Source organism: Triplophysa rosa, linkage group LG7 (assembly GCF_024868665.1).
Source record: "Triplophysa rosa linkage group LG7, Trosa_1v2, whole genome shotgun sequence".
NCBI lineage: Eukaryota > Metazoa > Chordata > Actinopteri > Cypriniformes > Nemacheilidae > Triplophysa > Triplophysa rosa.
In genome coordinates, this window is record NC_079896.1 from 22,655,540 (window position 1) to 22,675,701 (window position 20,162).

General features: G+C 39.3%; 2 protein-coding genes across 5 annotated transcripts in view; both read right to left on the reverse strand.

Moving 5' to 3' along the window:
* Nucleotides 1-219: 219 nt before the first annotated feature.
* LOC130556736 (homeobox protein TGIF2) lies at nt 220-8,673 on the reverse strand. Its single transcript, XM_057337995.1, has 3 exons — nt 8,423-8,673; nt 5,713-5,975; nt 220-3,297 (listed from the first exon to the last, which is right to left on the reverse strand). Exons 1-3 carry the CDS (start codon nt 8,439-8,441, stop codon nt 2,389-2,391), a joined length of 1,191 nt encoding a protein of 396 aa, XP_057193978.1. The 5' UTR covers nt 8,442-8,673; the 3' UTR covers nt 220-2,388.
* An 855-nt stretch (nt 8,674-9,528) lies between these two features.
* The window catches only part of dlgap4b (discs, large (Drosophila) homolog-associated protein 4b), an 86,573-nt gene continuing 75,939 nt past the window's right edge, over nt 9,529-20,162 (reverse strand). For 3 of the 4 annotated variants that reach the window (XM_057337675.1, XM_057337674.1, XM_057337673.1), the window contains 6 exons: nt 16,620-17,023; nt 16,176-16,267; nt 15,340-15,851; nt 13,878-13,969; nt 13,116-13,271; nt 9,529-12,957 (listed from right to left, as the gene is read on the reverse strand). In XM_057337675.1, coding sequence (XP_057193658.1) covers nt 12,739-12,957; nt 13,116-13,271; nt 13,878-13,969; nt 15,340-15,851; nt 16,176-16,267; nt 16,620-17,023 — 1,475 coding nt within the window. In that variant the 3' untranslated portion in view covers nt 9,529-12,738. The remainder of the gene's footprint in view (nt 12,958-13,115; nt 13,272-13,877; nt 13,970-15,339; nt 15,852-16,175; nt 16,268-16,619; nt 17,024-20,162) is intronic. The other variant, XM_057337676.1, reaches the window with a different exon arrangement.

Genomic DNA, 20,162 nt, shown 5'->3' on the forward strand with positions numbered 1-20,162 from the left:
TCTAAGGTAATAAAAACACAACACTTGATTATGTAAGGTCTTTATACACCTCTGAAGACATAGTTATGTATATTAGATTGCATTTCTGTCAATAGACCCTCCAAAAAATCTTTGGATCTTTAACTCACTTAAATCTAATTTAAACTCCACAAAAAAAGGCAAACAAAACAGGCGTCCATTTCTCGAAAACAAGAACACAAACAGTTATGAAAAAGACGCTTTTATTTCTCTGTATGCTGATACAAAACAAGAAATGTTTAAGGCAGATATTGCACAGACTACAGAAGGTTTTCCTACACAAGCAGATAAGGCACAAATGCCACTTATTGAACTCTGCTATAGATACACATAGTATACAAGCTAAAACCAATTTCACATCCAACTTCATGTATTTGGTCGTATAGTAGAGGGCTACATATATTTGAAGTATATCGGTGATAAGCAGCTGTGTGCCGAAGACAAAACCATATTGCCTGAACGTCATTTACATGTTTCACATTGTCATACATAAGACCGCAAATAATAAAATGTTCAGAAATATTAATGTTGGTCATTCTGACGAGGTGAAAAAATAGAGCATTTTAAAAAATATATACATTTGCTTCCAGTACCATCACAGGAATTAACAATCTCACAGTGGTTTAATATATGTTAGTGAATTGAATCTGTAAAACTTTGATGTCGCTACAAAAACGTCTTAAAGATGCTAAAACCGATGAATTCCAATAAGTATTAAAACTCTGATACGCACAACGGAATACTCTAAAAACTATAAAGCAACCTGAGACAACACATAAGCATCATGTACAGTACTACAGAATGTGACCTCTGACCTTTGGATTGACTGAAATGTTTACACCTATGCACAATAAAAACTAAAAGGAAATGCGGGTTACGCCATGTTTGCGAGTAATCAGAAATAATGTAAAGTGACCTGATGTTTCGACAGCCATTAAAGCCTATAACAAAAAGAAAGACAACTGTAACATTTTGAACACAGTTTCATGGAAACTATAAGTAGAGAATAAGAGTTCTGAAGATACGTTCACGAGGCGGGAACAATTCAGTCCAGATACATGAACTGTGTGTAACAGGCTTTTATACTAGTTTGGTTTAAGACACAAACTCCTCCAGTCAAAAAACACTCCAGTCCTTCCCGATAAAATTCAACGCCTTTACACAACGTGTGTGAAAGAGAACTCAACACGGTTATTAACACTGATTATCTACTTTACTCATCACCAGCAACACTCCGAGTAATGGAGGTAGAGTTCCAGCGTTACATGAGACCTTAAAGAAATCAATGCTGGTCTCGTCTTTGAGACGACCTCTATCTCGCGTCCGAGACAGAAACGAGACGTTGAGTAAAGACCTCTGCAGTACAAATCGATTTCCTGACATTCCACTGCTCATCATTCCACACACACATATAGCACACGTGAAGCTCGGAGATCTTATTTTGAGGTTGACAGATTGTGTGGCAGTTTTGACGTGATGACCAAAAGATGAGATATAAAGTGCAGGATATATGAGGGAACACACAGACGCACGGTTGAAACGTACACATCTGAGATTTTGGTATTTAAAGGCTTTATCAGGCAAAACTGGAATAAAGTAATAAATCTAAAAGTCGACATTTAGCACCTAAACAGATTCTCATATTCAAACGCTGCATGCTGGTCTTCCAGAAACATTCACAGATATCAGTAAACCATGCTACATAACTACTAGACGTCTAACCCTATGAGAATACATTGATGCAGACAGGCAAACACTGTTTGATGTGGAGCTCCTACAGTTTCCATTCATCTAAAAAGTCACAGAATCTAAAGCAAGGCCACTTCTAGTATTTCTGAAGTCTCTTTTTTCAGCGGTGAACCTGATGTGCTCAGTTTCCTCAGGACCTTTGAGCTTTTGTAATATTTGAGGTTTAGATCTGCTGGTGTCTGTATGCGGTGGCCACTTGCTGCAAGTGAGAAATCTGAGAGATTCTAAAACTGAACATTTTGGAAGTTTGGATTCTTTTTTGAAGAGCGTTTAACGGACCCATAAAATTCATGTAGTTAAAAAAGATAAAAGTTTTTGTTGAAAGAAAAGAAGTCTTTAAAATACATACTGATGTTGACCATTCAAGAGGAAAATTGTGTCCATTTGTTTACAGACTGAATAATCCATGCTGGGGCTCTCTGGGATCTTAACAACATTCAGACTGTTTCCATGACAACGGGGATATACGATTTGGAGACGCACAGTCAACATTTTAGTGTTACCAAGTTTTCCATCTGCTTTAGAGACTTCTGACAAATATAAGAGTGTTAAGTGGATCGGCTCGCTTGAGTTTTTCCACTTTAGGTGCAAGCATTTAAGTATCTTTGACTGCTTTCACATTCACTTGACGCTTTCCGTGACTGTATTATTTGTGTACTTCGGACTCCACGTGTGAGCCACCGCATTCGGACGTGGACTGGTTTGTCGGATGCTCCACACTCCAGATGACGTGTAGTTACTCGATTCCAAAATGTTCTTGCCTCCTACAATCACACTGGTGACTCCACCGTTGGTCAAAGCGGTCTGCACGACAGGAAAGCTTGGAAATGAGTGGGTTATGACAGGAACTGACACTGGCAACACTGGATTCTCCATCAATCCTGCTGTAGCATCACTAGAAGGCATCTCTTCCCTAGAATACGGTACTGCCTCTGAATCTCCATTCTTGCCAAGAGCACTTGAAAGTTCATCTGGTTCTTGTGTCGTTTTCTCTTTTTGTCTGCAGTTTTCCTGCTCGGCCGCCCGCTGCAACGCCGCATCCACTAAAAGTTTGAGATCGCTGAAATCTTGTGGGCACAGATCTGGAGGGGTGGGGGGAGGCGTGTTGAACAAGACCCCAGTTGGGCTCACTCCTCCCTGGGTCAGGACAGAGGTAGAAGCAGACAGGGTGGTCAGATGAGGGTTTGAGGATTGATCTTCACTCTGAAACCCTTCACGTCCCAGAAGGCCGCTTGTGTCCAGTTGCATCAGAGCCTGAACACCACCATCCTGACTAAAGGCCCCTGATGATGGCAAACAACCCGCTCGAGCCAAAATGGCCGTGGCTGTGTTACCCAACAGCCGCAAGTCCAATATTGGGGCAGAGCATACGGGTGAGGGACCAGGCGAAGAAGTCGGGCTTTCTGGGGATGCAGATCTTTCGGGTTTGCTGGCACGCCGTGACATGGTAAACTTGGTGGGATCTTTGCCATCTTTCCTGAGGAGGTCTGGCAGGAGTCTCCGTCGAGCGTTTATAAACCAGTTACAGATCTGAGAAAGAATAAAAGGCCAAAAATTAATGCACATTTTAATCACTATGAAGCCAGTTGAGGAGCCCTCTGGTGGTACTGCAGTGAACATACAGCTGGGTCAGACAGCTGGCACTAATGGAGAATGAAGTGAAATCTGTAGCACAGGACCTGCAGCCTGCATTCCTGTGCACTTACAACAGCACAGATCTCTGTGCTCAGTCAGCGACAAAATACAGCTCAGACCATGTGTGTGTGGAAAGTCTTTGACTTTTGAATCTGACTGCTAAAAAGCATACACTAATTAAAACAAAGTACACTAGCTAGTCTCCCATTCCTCTAACATTTTTAGCTTTCGGTATGAAGTCAACACGGCAAGAAATGTCTGATGTTTACACCAACCAACAGCAGTACAGTAAGACTACGTTCACACTGCAAGCCATAATGCTCAATTCCGATTTTTTGCTCAGATCTGATTTTTTTGTTCGGCTGTTCACACTATTTTTAGCATGTGGCCAATATCAGATTCCAGTGTGAACTCGTGATGGTTATACACTGAATCGCATGCGCAAAACAACAACAACACAACAAGATTGTAAAATCACCCTACCTGTTTATTTTGTCGATGTGGTTTAGATTATATTAAGTTTTGGAATTTAAGCGATAAAAGACAGTAGAAACCATCAAGGCGTTTGTCATATTGCATCGTGCCGTATCCAGTGGCAAATTTTTGTATTACAATGGATTCTATAGTCATTTGTTGCATCGCGGCGTGCGGCTCGCATGCAGTGTAGACAGTGCAAGGGCTTGCGTTTATAGTCTGATGCTTAATGTTTGGCAACCGAGCTGTAAAGTGCACTTCCGTCAACAGAATGGCGCGTGAAGCTTTAAATCAGCGCAGAATCGACCCATGTCGATCTACAATTACGCAAAAGTCGCATGAATTCCGATATGACCGTTCAGACTGAGGTCGCATTGCAAAAAATCACACCTGTATCTGATTTAGCACCACATATGGAAGTGGCTCAGATCAGGTTGAAAAAGATCGGATTCCATGTGGTTTGTCCTGTTCACACTGTCATGCAGTAAACAGATCTGGGTCACATATGAGCCACCAAAATCAGATTTTTTGTGGTCCATATGTGGTCCTAAATCATACTGATTTACTGCGCTGATTTAAAGCTTCACGCGCCATTCTGTTGACGGAAGTTGACTCGGTTGTTAAACATTAAGCATTGATAAAAAATAGTGCATATATTTAAAATATGTATATCTTTAATTAAATAATTAATTTATAGCGTTTAGAGTTTTATAAACACAACCTAAATAATTTAATTTTATGATTTTTGACTTTATACACTGACGCAGATTTAAGTCTGTGAAAAAAACTTTTACAGTCAAAAACTTTAAGCTTCCCGGCCGTTTCCATGGTGACTCGTGAAATCTGTGATCCATTGACAATGTCTTCATGTTGTTTCTGTGAGCGCGCGTTAACTCTGGGTATCTTTCGGGAGGTTGATTAAACTTACTCTTCTCAGGTGATTTGGAACCGACATAACCCGAGTAAGCAAGGTTTGGGTTAATCAACCGAGAGTTCAGGGTTTAGCTGACGGTAAGTTAACCCTGCTTTCTGGAATACACCCCAAGACAAGACCGGAAGAAGAAGCAGCTCGTTTGAGAAGCATTAGCAGTGATAGCGGCCAGTAAACAGTCACTTTTGTTGCAGATTTGAGACGTTTAATACAGAAGCATAAATAAGTTACTTAGATAATTCAGTCGGAAATGCGTTAGAGTAAACATGAGTCTCTATCGCAGAGATTTTTTACCTGAGGGAGGTTCAAACAGACCAATCACAATGCTTGCGGTTCGCGTTAAGTTGATGCGTTTTTGGAGAGGTGTGCGTCAGGCTACGGCATAGATCCGACGCAGAACCATAAATTGGGTTTAAGACTTTGCCTGTGCTTTTCTTTTGTAAGTTTGAGAAATATCCACGTTTAAGTTTGCAGTAAACAGAACCCCTGCTGTTCAAAACATCTCAACTGACTTGAAAATGGATTATAATATGTGCTGATTCATCTGGCTCATGGTGAATCGTTACATCCCTAGTAAAAGGTTGAGAATATACAAATATCTTTTTTTATTAGAATTTAGTACTGAGGGCAATAAAGTAATGACTAAAATCATCATTTATTCGCCCTCATGTCACTCCAAACCCGCAGACAAAAAAGAAGATACTTTAAAGGACGTTTGTCACCAAACAACATTCGACCCCACTGACTTCCGTTGTATAAACACAAAACATTTCTCAAAATATCTCCTGTTATGTTTTCCTGAAGAAAGTCATATAGGTTTGGAACAACATTAGGGTAAATAAATCAGAGAATTTTTATTTTGGGTGAACTCAAGAACTTGAAAAATGCTAAGCGTTTGCTCTCACCTGTGACACAGACAGGTGGGTTTGTCTCGACAGGCTCAGCTTCTCCACTTCTGAGGGGTATGCATTGAAGCGATGCTCATATAGCCAGTCCCTCAGAACCTGAACAGACTCTTTGGGGAGGTTTCCACGGCGACGCCGTTTGGCCGCGGCCTCGGTTCTTCTGTGACTCATGGAGAGGTTGAGAGGGAAACCGTCGTCTTCGCAGGGGTCGCTGTCAGACATGGCTGAAAACTCTGCGTCTCCATTGTGGTCGTCTTCAAAAGCTGAGGAATTAAACACAGCGGAGAATGTCTCATTTTCTCAGGAAAAGAATGGCAAAGGAATGCAAGTGCATGAGATTAGAACAAAATCATTTTAGGACGTCCTTAAATAACAGAAATGCCATTTTCACACATCGACATCATGTACCTCCATGCTCATTTCTGAAGTATATTCTGCAGACTACTGTATCCCACCATGCATTTGCAATGTAATGAATGAACCATTCACAGAATACCTAAATGCTATTTTAAACAGGCCGTGTACACTGCTAGTGTGTAAACACAGACAGTTACTCCCACGAGCAGTTAACCAGATTACCGTAGAGCTGTTTGACTTCCCTGTGATTTTACACATCAAAAGACAACAGACTCCTAATAGCTTTTCCATTCGCACCTTCAAAACGACAATACCTCACAGCCCCCCACAACTGAGAAACTGAGGACAAAGAAAGAAGAATCAACTTATCTCGTGCTATATTGCTCTTTACAGGTGGTCCGGTATAAGAATCCAGAATTTACAATGGAGTTAGTAAATGGCCAGTTAACAGTCATGAATAAACAATTGTTATGCTGAGATAAAGCTCTCGAACTAAACAGCAACATTTTAGTTACCATAATATTCTGAAAACACTATTTCCAGGAACGTTATGACACATTCTGATTTAAACATTTTTTATGTCATTTCGTTTCATAACAGCTGCTGTAAATACGGTTTTCAAAATAACATCTTTAAAGCAGTAGTTCTCAAACTGGGGGCCGTGGCCCCTGGGGGGCCCCAAGATGGATCCAGGGGGCCACAGATTTTGTGGCATTTTATGAAATATAGAAATTGATCATAGATTTTATGCAATCAAACATCAGAAAAATAAGACCACCAGACAAAAGAATTGATGTTTCAGCATTGTATAACCGAATATGTTTTTGTTTATAAGTCTTTATTTGGGGGGCCGCAAAGCGATGCAATCTACACAAAGGGGGCCTTACAACAAAAGTTTGAGAACCACTGGTTTAGAGAGAGCGAAAATGTTGCTGTTTGGGTCGAGAGCTTTTTCGTACGGCACTGACGTAAACAAGAGATTTTGACAAACTTGTGGTTGTTATTTCGTGTGATTAAGGAAAGAACATTTTGACACGGTGAAGGTAGATCACACAAACTTCATTTCAGAGCGCCTGTTTCTCCTGCTGTAACCTGAAGCCTGAGAGCAGAAATGTGGAAGTTCCTGCGTCCCACTTTAACAAAGCAGATTGTGTGTGTGTGTGTGTGTGTGTGTGCGTGTGTGTGTGCGTGCGCGCGCCTGGAACTGTATCCGCGTTGCTGTATCATCTTTAGCATTTGTATGTTGTCAGATAAGCCAATGCACAGACGTTTGTATTCTCAGACATGCTTACGATCATTTAGCTTACTGAAAATTCATTAAACTCCACATACCCCTACGCAAAATTAGCCATGGCGTACCTATAGTTTCCACAGGGTTTGGGTTTTATCCGCAGAAAAAAAAAAAAACATAGTTCAACCATGCATTAGAGATTTCATTACATAAACTAAACAGTTGACAGACGCTGAGCTCATGTTAAATATGTGGGAAAACCCCGTCCTTCAGAACTTCATGCGTAACGTCCAACCAAGCCTCTAGGTTGGAGTATAACTTAGCTTATAATAAACCCATTACCCAAAAATATTATTTAACAGATAATCAAGCTCAAACAAACACATGTTAAGGTGCATGTTTGACGTATTGGATTCCAGACGTCTAACGTTACGCGTTTTCATAACGTTAAGTCTGTTTCCAGACCACACGACAAACAAACGATTCAGTAAACATCTGGGATGTCGTGTTTCCATTCCCAACTTTCCCATATAAAATACAAAAACTATACAACTACAATCTGCTCTCGCACACAAACACACGAGGGCCGCAGACGCGCGAAAACGCCAAACAAACAAACCACCAAACGTGTATAACGTCATTCTACTTCAGGCGGCGCTGCGCATGACATCAAAGTACCGTGAGATCCGTGCTTTCCAAACGCTCTCGCGGTACTTTGATGTCATAGGCCGATCGGTCTGCGCAACGCCGCGTGCCGTGAAGTCGAACACACGCCTTAAAGTAACAAACGCACGTAAGTCTGTAAAGCTTCAATACTTCTGAAAGACCTTAACGTAGTCAAATAAACGGCGCGATGGAACAACCAAATTATGCAACATTACAAAAAGGTCTGCGATTCATGCGCTTAGAGACCCTAAAATCACAGCACGCAGATGTACGGCATGCTTTCCTCAGGATGAGAGCCTGTAACAGTCCCTCGCCATTCAAACACACGCTGCATTTGCTCCCAACACAAAGCCACATGCACATTCCTTATCAACCCAACACACAGACACACATTAGTCAAACCACGTACAAGACGAGCCGTTAACAAAACCGTGCAAAGCGTAAAATGCAACCGACCTCTCTTGTTGGATTTCATCCTTGATGTTGGAAAGCAGAAAATGTTTGAAGTTGCTGGTCTGGAAATGCACGACCTCCTCGACACACACGTAGTCTTTTCTTCTTGCAAACACGCACAGCTGTGTTCAGTCAGAGCAGAGGTCCCATTAAAGCCCTAGCAATACACGGATCTGCATTCATTGGTGTGTCAGGAGGAAAATCGTCCTGTTGACAAATATCTCCCTGTTTACCTGCAACGCTGCTTCGCCAAAGTGTCTCTCTCTCTCTCTCTCTCTTTTTCTGCATGCCAGTGACAGGAACTATGGCCCTCCTACACACTGCCAGGGGCCAATGAGGCCCCACATCTGTGTCATCACTCTTTCATTCAAAACTTACATTACGTGCACTAAATGTTATAGTAATTTGAAATTTAATGTTTTCACACTTAGCTCCCGTTTTCCTTACAGACTTGATTTTGGGATTTGAAAATTATGATTCACAATCCACCAACTAATTTTGGGTGTGTATGAATGTTTAATAAAATGAAATTATGGTTTTGTTGTCCAGCTCTTCTCTGGTGTTGCGTTACACTTCTGTATTTGCGTTTCCCATTTTCATTCTAAAAGAGAGAAATCTTTGAATTTTCGTGATCTTGCATACAGCAATTGTAGTATCTAATGTAGTATCACCGCACGATTTATTTAGCTCTTGTGTATATGGTTACTGTTTTCATATATTTTTCCAACTTATTTATTTTTTATTTAAACTATATCTCATTTTTTGAAGTATGCATGGTGGTGTTGGTATTGTGTTATCAGGAAATAAATGTACCTCCATGTATAATCTAAAAGCTTTTTAAGACATGCTAGTTATTGATACATATCTTATTTAATCTAAGTTTTAAAGTTTAAATTCAAAGAATATTTATTTCAAATGGGTTGTGGTGGCACGTGTAACAATATGTTTTTGAAACATAAAACAGATTTGCATTTTTCCAATGCCTGTGGCAAATCTTGCTCTTTTGTACGCAGGAATGTGCAGTTAACAGTCTCAGAACACAGGTGTGTGCAAAAACACGCATCTTCTCAGACGTTTCACAGGTTTTTAGTATTCCTCTATGTTCAAACAGAAATTCCATTCGTAATTCTGGGTAAAGAAACAGTCATACACACTTTAAATTGACTCAGATTTACTGTATTCCTAAACAAAAGATCCTGACATACACAGTCTAAACGTCATAGCATTAGACATACAGTACTGAACAAACCCCTAATCAGTAAAATATGTGCTTGTTTCATAAAATATTGATTATCAATCTTTATAATAATAATAATCTTAATTCCTGTTGCTACAAACTCTTGCATTTAGATCATTTACTTTTGACGGCCCTCAAAAAACTACAATAAACAGTTGAAGAATGAGAGGGTGTTCAGACTCCGAGAGAGACTGACATGAGATGTTCAAGCAGAGTGGTGAACATCCGGTGTTCAGTTCATCCCAGATGAGATGAGAGGGTTCCTACACTGCAGATCAGTCACTTATCAGAGTATAAAATGTTTGTCTAACTTCCAAGCAGCATGAACAGAGAACAGGTGAAAAATCCCCGTGTTGCAAATGAAAGTCGTCTCCAAAATGCTTAAATTTTTGTCCGCCACCCAAAACGCAGGTGTCTTTTGATGACACACACACACTGTAATCCACAAGAGGCTGTGCTTGTGTGATAATGTCTTCAGGGAAGCCCACAGACATGTAGACAACAGGAAGTGACCAGGAAATAAAGTTTTCATCTCTTACCAACTCGGAGAATGTTAAATGACACAAACACAAAAAGAAACGTCAAAACTCAGAGACTCAAAGATTTCAAACATCATAGCTGAATGTGGCCAAAATGGAATGTTGGCGTGACAGATCATGGACGACAAAATAAACAGCAAAAATCACTTGATTGACACTTATTGACACTTCAGATTCAAATGTGGACTGCATAAATTCATATATATGTTTATGTACATCTTAAATATTGCGACATTGCAAAGACAACAGAATTTCACATTTTTATGCTAAAAGATATAATGAATCGCCAACATTTTCATTCAATTTAATGTAAAAAAAATATTCGAGATTCGAGTGGAACATTAGAATTGGGCACTTTGGCTTGTGGCGTGAAATAAACGATAAATAAACAGTAAACTCAATTTCATAACTTATACAATATAATGATGTCATATTAATATGTTTGTGCCAAGAATACTAAGATATGATATGCATACAACACAAACTATTGTGGACATTAAGTAAATATATTTGGATTGAATTTAAGACCTTTACTCAAGATGTTTGTAATTCTATTTTATTTTGTGTAAAGTTAATTTTTGAATAGTATAATTCTCATTAAAATGAAATATCACCAGAGATTTCACTTTAATTAAATGAAATACGCATTTTTACGTTTTAACACATTAAACTGTGTACTCGTGGTAAAATTCGCTTTATATAAACAAAAATACGCAGACACAAATTTGCTTTGAGGCTAAATATTATCGTCTCTTTGTTTCTTATCTAATCGTCTTATATTCTTTGTGACATTTGACCTGGACACACTCTTGATGGGTCCTGTGAGATCCAACCCATATAAAAGTAGCAGGTTGCTCAAACATTTCATTCTCCACAAGAGAGGCACAAACTATGTATTCCTGCTACATCCAAAATAAACCGTATTAAACTTGACTTCCAAGCATCATCTAATGAATGACCACAGGATATGACATCAATTATCCAGCAGAACCAGTCTGAAGCTGTGGGACACTCTGAATGTGTCTGTATGAATATAAGAGGACCATCAACACACAAAACAGGCGCTAACGGCCGACCGACACCTAATGGACAAAACGACTGGGAGAAGTTCAGAACAGAAGATCCAATTTGCATCATTAGAAACAACACAACACACAATAGGAGACGATCATTGAGCTATCCTGAAGGTTTGGGGGGTGTTTGTGGCCTCTTGTCTGAATCGCATGAATAACTTACTGAATGCAAAAGTGCTTTAGAAAACCGATTATGTAGCCACATGATGAGCATGGTCCCAAAATTATATATCTGAAATGTGGAAAAGTAAAAATAAAAATCATTTGTAACTGTAACTGATGTTTTTGGGACATTCTGGTGTGTAAAGATGTTTTCTTACAATTTATGGACCAAATAAACTCACACAAGCTCATGTGCTTTTGTCATATTGTCATGCAACTTTTGTGATATTAACACGATGTATATGAGCCTTGAATGAATAGATGGAGAAAGTAAACATGGCAGCAAAACACTAACAAGGTTCTGACATAAAGACGTTGTTTAAGGAGAAATGCTTGAACAGAAAAAACTGAAATGATGAAAGTATATATTTAGCTCACCGTCTAAAACGGGCTTAAACCAAACGGTGGCTACACTACACATTTTGGGGTCTGCTGGCCCTGAAAGTGAATAATTTTCATAAAGTTATGTTTTTTATATTGCTACAAGGGTGTGAATGTTACCCACAACGATGACTACAGGCACTTGATTGAATACAATATTAGCTTAGTGTTTTCTCCTTAAAGCAAAGCAGATCATGGAACGGCACAATATTAGTATTAAAAAAACAACAACACCCTGTACTGTACCTGTACAAACTTGTGAGAACTGAAAAGACAACCGTGAGAAAAGAGAACCTGTGCGGGACACAGGACTGAGGTACGACACCTTTCATTCAAAACGCCACATAAAAAACAAACAAAAAAAGAACAGAACACAGACGAACTACTCCTGCTGGAAAATCTTTCCAAAGATCTTTCATCAATCCAACACATAATACATATCAAATGAGGGATTGTTCAACACCATTGGCTGAAGGACATGAAGTCAAGAAGACAAATCTATGACAGGAAGACAGTGATTTCAGCTGGGGGCATACGCAGGTTTGATCGGTGGGACACTTGCGTATTTCTAAACATTTAAATGTTAGAAGAGTTCTTATACAAAATATTAGAACATTTAAAACAATCTGTTGTAGAATTTAGGACACAACATCATTATCAATAGGAGTTCTCATAATATTCATTGTAATAATAATAATAATAATAATATGAATGATTGCAGCTAATCGGAGTCTTTGTGAGGTTTTCCTTGGCAGTCTTTTCAAAAGTGCCATTTCTAGGATGTTCAGTCATTTTTGGTCACCCCCTCTCTCTCTCTCTCTCTCTCTTTATAAAGCAGCTTTTCATATGGGAGTAGAAGTGTGAGAGCCGAGCCCTTAAGCATTGTGCTGAATGTGTACTGGATACGTCACGTCTCGTCTCTCATCCTCATAGCCGCGTCTGGGCCTCGGGTACATAGATCTCAATGCTGTCGGCGCTCTCTGTGGCCGAGTTCTGTTTGACGGACTGAGCTCTCTTGGCAGCCATCAGCCTCTTGCGAGCCTCTTGTCTCTGTTTGTCGCCTGTGTCGCTGCTCTTCTCTTTGGTGAGACTGCCTTTACTCTTCCCGGGTTTCTTGGGCACTGGAGGAGCCGGTTTCTGGTTCTCCTGAAGGTCGAACACCAGGCAGGGCCAAAAGTGGAGAGAGACAAAAGTGTTCATGTGCAACTAAATATTTACATTTATAATGTGCATATCACATACATATTAATGTGTGACGTGCACATGCATTCCAGAAGTCGCACTGGATATATGAGTGTTTCTACCTGCTTCTCAGGTGAGTCTCTTGGTAATTTCCAGTCGTTTGCTTTGAGATGGTAAAGTTCATCAAACTTGAGACTGATGTCTTCTATCGAGAGCTGCAGAAGATCCCAGAAGCCTGCCAGGTCTTGAGCCGTGGGTCTCTGGTTTGAGTCCACATTCTAAACAGACGAAAGAACAGAGTCAGATGAAAATCTTTAAAAAACATTTTGTCTGCTACCATTTACACACAGCATTTCCTCAGATGTCCAGCAGAGGGCGACAATCTCAAACTGTAACTTGAGTTTCGTACAGTATAAATGGGTGGAAGTCTGTGTGCTGATTATCAAGTGGGTAAAAGCACTATTTATATTATATTATATATTATATTGAGAAGATAATACGATTTAAAAACACAATTAAACTTTAGACACAAAAGAAACAAACTGTGGTGGCTCCACCCGAACTAAAATTCTAAACTGTTTTAATGAACTTTAAATCAATTTTCTTTTTAATAATTTGAAAGGTTTTTAAATTCCTTGTTTAATTGTTGTGATTATTTTATTTATTTTTATGTAAAGCACTTTGAATCACCGTTGTGTATGAAATGTGCTATATAAATAAACTTGCCTTGCCTTGCCTAAAAGCAGCCTTTTGTGCATTGGTGAGTCAAAGGCTTTAGAGTTATACAGATTTGTGCAGTAAAGCCATAAAAATATGAATTATAAACAATAATAATAGTGAAATACATAAAGCTCGTTATCTAAAACAGTTTGGGTATTACTTACCAGGTTTTGTTCGCACAGTCCCCTGAACTGTAGGAATTTCTGAGACATCAGTAGTTGAGCGCTGCCCACTGCACTTCGAAGCTTCCCCAAAACTAAAGAGACAGAACAAAATTTCTTAAATATTGAGTGAAACCTCAACAAAAAACAACCTATTCAGTCCCACCAAGAGAAATGACAGAAACAAAACCTGGAAAATAACCAAAACAACTTTTTACCATACCAAAAATGTTGTATACTATACTTTAGACGGTTTCATTGGATTCACGCACCTGGCCCAAAGTTAACTTCCGGTGTGTGTTTGATTATAATATAACAATTTCTTTTATATTTCATTGATATGAATGTTTTATTATATATTAATTGTATTTTTTTTATAATTAAAACTACTCAACTGTTACTGGTTCTTTGCAGAGGTCTACCGGAAGTTAAGTTAAGGCCACATAGCATTTATGTTTCCGCTAAAACCGTCTCTAACAGTGGTTCTCAAACTGTGGTACGCGTACCCTTAGGGGTTCTTGAAGAGAACGTGGTACGTGACACGACAGAAAATTAAAAACTATATTTTAATTTACATTACGCGTTCTAAATACAATTTCAAATGTTGAATACATGATAGATCAATACGGAATACATCTCAGCCTATGTGGAATTTGAATATAGTTGTATGAATTATTGTTTATTTATCATTGGTCGATGTAAGTCAGGCGCGTGACAGGCAGCTCAAACACAGAGCGGGAGCAGACAGACACTTGTGAGTCCCTCACTCTCTCTCTCGTCCGATGAGCTGCGTGGAAATTAAGCTTCTTATGTATTTCTGCAGTTGAACCGCTGTGTAAAACGGTTGTTATTGCTGTAAAGCGCTAATTCAACACACGTCTGCATCTACTCGAGGTTAAATCAATGAAGCGCACGTTGCTATTAAGTTTTGATGCACGCTTTGACAAGAGCCGCTGCAGTCAAGTGTGAGTGTCTGTTTGTTATATACAGCTGTTGTCTGGATGTTTAAGTATACGTATATACTTTATAATTTACATATATATATATATATATACTAGATATAATTTATCTTCTGTGTTAAATATCCTTTCCACATGGTTTGTCTTTAATATAGGTTTGTAGTCTTTCTGCAAGTCCCCACAAAGTTAATAAATCCCCCATAAATGTCGTTTACAGAGCCCTGTTTACAGTGCACTACAGAAAAGTGTTTTGTGTCCACTATTACTGCTGACTAACTTGAAAAACATGTTCTTTAGTTTGAAAACAGTAATACACAAAACAATAATACATTAGAATTGGAGGACCAGGTGTAAAGATAAAGATTCACAGCTCTACTATTCATTTGAGAGTTTATGGAACAACTAATTTTTTTAAAGGTGGTACTTGTTCTGAAAAGTTTGAGAACCACTGGTCTATAATAATAAATGAATTATGAAATATTTTAGAATACTAGATTCTGTCTCACCCTCCTCTGACAGCTGATGTTCTTTGTTCTCTTTCTCCATCTGACTGCACCAGCCCTCCATTCTCCCGGTCTCCGCCTGCAGCAGCTTCAGAAACCAATGACCATCCCGTCTGCATGCCGAAACGCCCGTTGTCCCTGACAACGGCTGGGCGGGGCCTCCGTTCCCCGTTCCGTTCCCGATTTCCAGCCACGGGTCGGGTGGAGGCAGTGACGAGGGGTCCAGGGCTGGATCTAAACTCTCAGAGAATGAAGAAGAACTGCTTTGCGTGGTCGAGCGATGGGTCAGGATCTGCCGGGAGGGGCCGCTGGTCGTCACGACGACATCATCGTGATTACCGTTGTCAAGGGAGAGTAGGGGTGGCGAGTCTACTGATTGGCTGGCGCTGTTAACCATTACTTTCTTTTCGACGTGTTTGGAGTTGGATGGAAATGTTGTCATGGAGGTTAAAGAGAGGTCCCGTGTGTCTGAGTCCGTCTCTTGCCGTGAGGCCATGCTACTGGAGCGGCTGAATCTAACACGCACACAAACACAAATAGATTCAATGAGGCCGGGGATTCAACCTCGTGTCATTCCAACATGTTTTTTTTCTTTTGCAGAACACAAAAGAAGATATTTAAAGAACGTTGGTAATTAAACAACATTGACCCCCCATTGACTTCCATTGTATGGACACAAAACCAATGAAACATTTCTTAAAATATCTTCTCTTGTGTTCCACAGAAAAAAAAAAGAGTCATATACATGTTTTGAATGACATGAGGGTGAATAAATAATGACAAAATTTATGAAGTCATGTTTATCAAAAAGGAAGAAACAGGAAGAGAGCGAGACTCACGTCCAGCCGTCCTCCACTTGAACGCCGATGGACTGGAATCTGGCCAACGGTGGCGTCTCAACTTTCGTCTGGATTTCCTGAATACAATCCACCTAAACACAGAATTAAAACTATTTGTACGTTTATAAATAAATGTTTTGTCTAGAAATTGGAGGCAAAACATCCTCAAAACTGATGGAGCCAAGAACTCCCCATCTATTATTCAGGCCCAACTATAAGTTCTGTACTCATTAATTATTTAAACAAACCTTCATTTTGTGCAGTAAATAATGTATCATAATTGTTGGTTTTTCAAATAATATTTTAGAACACAGTTTATATAACATTTTTATATTTTATAATATGATTTTAACCGACCGAGCAACAAAACAAACAGGAGGAACATCTAAAGAGCAGACAAACACACAATAAGTCTGTAACACAAATTCAGTTCGATAAACTCACTTGTATTCCGATGGAAGAAAGTTTTCGTCGTGATACGGGGTCTGTCTGGGGCACGTCGGGACCGAGAGCTTCACCCTTCACCTGCTCATTGCGAGTCTCACGGTGAGGATTGTGAGAGATCACGACAGCCGCTGGGATCTGGGGTTCACGGGGCGCGGCGACAGGGAACTGTGATCGAGACCCCTTGGCCAGACAGTTGGCCTGAGTGCTGTCGAGACTGTCAGACGAAGTGCTGCGTCCTGATTGGCTGTTGACCTCACTCCTGCGGCCGTGGTGGTCAGGGTAACATTCCTGGACCGACTCGGTGCTGCTCTGAACGGTGACGGAGATGAACGGTTTGGAGGTGGTTCGGGGTGGCACGGGGGGCGGGGCCACCTTCTTACAGGTGGTCATACACGTGGACACTGCAGACACAAACATACAAACTCATTTTAAAGTTTGTGTCATCAAAACCTCTCTAATAAAAGATAACAGACAGAAACAGGTAACACACACAAGTTTGTATTCTTTATGTATTCAACTTTTCCGTTTTAATTTTCCACTGGAGTTATTTCATAGTTTTGATGACTTTATTATTCTAAGATGTGAAGAACAATGAGTAAGGTGTGTCCAAATTTTTGACAGGTAGTATAAATAAGCTTGTGTGTGAATGTGAGTGTTTTGTCCATGTTTATAGTGACACTGCTGTGGGTTTAACGCAATCTGTGACCTTTTCTTTCCAACAATATTATTGTTTTCCATCCCTACATGAAGTGAGTGTGGGAGAGAGAGAGAGAGAGAGAGAGATAGAGACACTGAAAGAGAGAGAGAGTGAAATAGAGAGATTTATTTACTTTAAATCGAGTGATGTCAACAGGCTTGTGTGTTTTAGGGTTTGGTAAAAAAATAATACTATTAAAATTTAACATGATATGTAATAACTATAGTACTAAACATGACCCAGTCAGTGGTCCCCACAATTTTAAATGATTAATGTTTATTTCAAAATGTGAAATGCAGAAAAGTTAGTGTGATATGAAGTTTAGGTATAGGGTTGAGATATAGAATACACAGTTTTGTACAGTATAAAAGTCATTTTGTCTATTGAAAGTCCCCACAATGTACACACTCAGGGGTGTCCGCCTTGTTTTTATATCCTGGTGGGGACCTAAACCTGAATGCACATCAACTCATGGGGACTCGTGTCACCGTGGAGACCAAAACTGAGGTCCCCATGGGCAGAAAAGCTTATAAATCGTACAGAACGATATTTTTGGAAAATCTAAAAATGCAAAAAGTGTGTGTGTGTCAGCATGACTTTACACAGTCACACCAGGACTGGGGTGGAGTTGGCAGATGGAAATGATGGCAAACACAACAAGCCCACAGGAATCCTGTGTGTGTCTGATGTGCTGGTAAATCTGGACGCCAGAGTTGTGTGTGTGCGCGTTTTATTCTCCCACACAATAACACACTCAAATTTAAAAAATATGAAAATAGTTGGAAACGATACGATTGGATACAATTTAGACCTCTTATAACATAACTCTCTTTCAATAATCAATCAATCAATCAATCAATCAATCAATCAATCAATCAATAATATGAATTGTGATATGATAAGTGGTAGAAGACAAAAGATTTTATAAAAATATAAACACCTACAGGATCAAACAAACTTAAACCCCCGCTGTACGTGTTCAATCAGCACAAACATACGAAAGAGATTTAGATAAACATGCAGCACAAAAGATGTGTTTGTTTAGCAGAGTGTGTGTTTATGTTAAGCCTGTATTGTGCAGTACACTGTTCACTGTTGTAAACGTTACGCAGTCACATCCATAACTTAAGAGTTCGACTGCTGCATGTTTCTAATGCAGATTACATCATCAACATTTAGCCCAACAAATCCCAAAAGCCGAAAATCTTTACAAAGTTGCCAGACGAACTTTCTGCTGACAGCACTGCGTCTGGATAATTGACACTTACTGAAAATGCTGAAGTTGCTTTAGCACCTTTAAAACTTCACAGCGTGCTAACATGCTTGTCCTCGAACTGTGAGCGTTCACAAACAGCATTAATGACAAACATTCCAGCAAAACTTTTAAGTTCCACCAATTTATCTTCTCAATTGTTCCCACAAGGTTTTACATTTACAGCAAAAACTATGTGTGTGTCATAAAAACAAAAACTTCATGACATTTGAAGCAGGTCGGGCCAGTATCTTGCTGAAAGATACAACAACTGACATTTGATCTGTTAAACTACACATGTCAACTTCCAATGACCATATCGTTACAACCACAATATCCAATGGATCAATATGGATGAATGTCCAAGACTTGACCTGCCTATCAGCTGTATTTTTAAAATCCCACAAAGGCGTGACTGTGACATTGTCATGCGTGCGTGTATAACTGTTAGTACATTAAAGTACAGTATGACTAATGATGATATTAGAGTTTAGGTGTGCCCATGGTTAACATAACCCTGCATGTAGCCGGAAAATGTCTACGTGAATATATGCTTGAGTTCTCCACCATGAGAGCCATTATAAAACATTAAAGGCGTCTTGTTCTATTTATACGCTCAGTTTGAAGCAGTGCACTTATAATGGCTGAATCAGCAGCATCATCGCCTGTGGAAAGAGTCCTGACGCTTCTGCCCAAAACTTTCATTAGCCAAGTTATACTTGCGCAAGAAAACAACATGCCTGCATATGCCTGACATTTACTAACTTTAACATGATTAATATATCCAAGAATGTTGATAATTCACTGAATAACTCTTAAAATAGGTCTTAAAGGAACAGTTCGGCCAAAAATCAAAATTCTGTCTTCATTTACTCACCCTCAAGTTGTTTCTAATCTGTACAAATTTCTTTGTTCTGGTTTTTGGAAGAATGCTTGTAACTAAACAGTTCTTGATAACCAATTGTAACTTTTCCTACAATGGTATAATCAATGGTGGCCAAGAACTCTTTGGTGAATAAATGATGACAGAATTTTATTTTTGGGTGAACTGTCCCTTACAGTGAATTTAACACAAATAGTGAAAATCAAAATTAAGTTCTTGCATCAAATGGATCTTAAGTGATAATGAATCAAACTGCACAACTGTGCCACTGAAAAAATAAAATTAGAAATAAAACCTATCATACTTATGACATTAAGTAATGGGTGTGGCCTACTTTTACATTTTAATTGCCAGTTAATTTAATATCATCATCACAATATTAAGCATTTAAAGGTCCAGTGTGTCATTTTTTGGAGGATCTATTGACAGAAATGCAATATAATATACATAACTATGTCTTCATAGGCCTATAAAGAGCTTACACAATAAAGCGTTGTTTTTATTATCTTAGAATGAGCCATTTCGATCTACATACACCTCATATATATTGCATATAATTCGCCATGCTCTGTCAGCCGTCGTGGTGTTTCGAACGGGAGGGGTGGAGTGAGCGGCTGGTTGCAATTCGCAACCTTGCCGCTAGATTTCACTGACTGGACCTTTAATTCATATCCCATACATCAAACATCTCTAGTCTAGGACCATGAG

Excerpts from the sequence above, each read along its gene's own strand:
- LOC130556736 (XM_057337995.1), bottom strand. Across the intron at positions 3,298-5,712 it reads CCCACCTGTCTGTGTCACAG|ATCTGTAACTGGTTTATAAA; the intron begins GTGAGAGCAAAC and ends ATTCTTTCTCAG.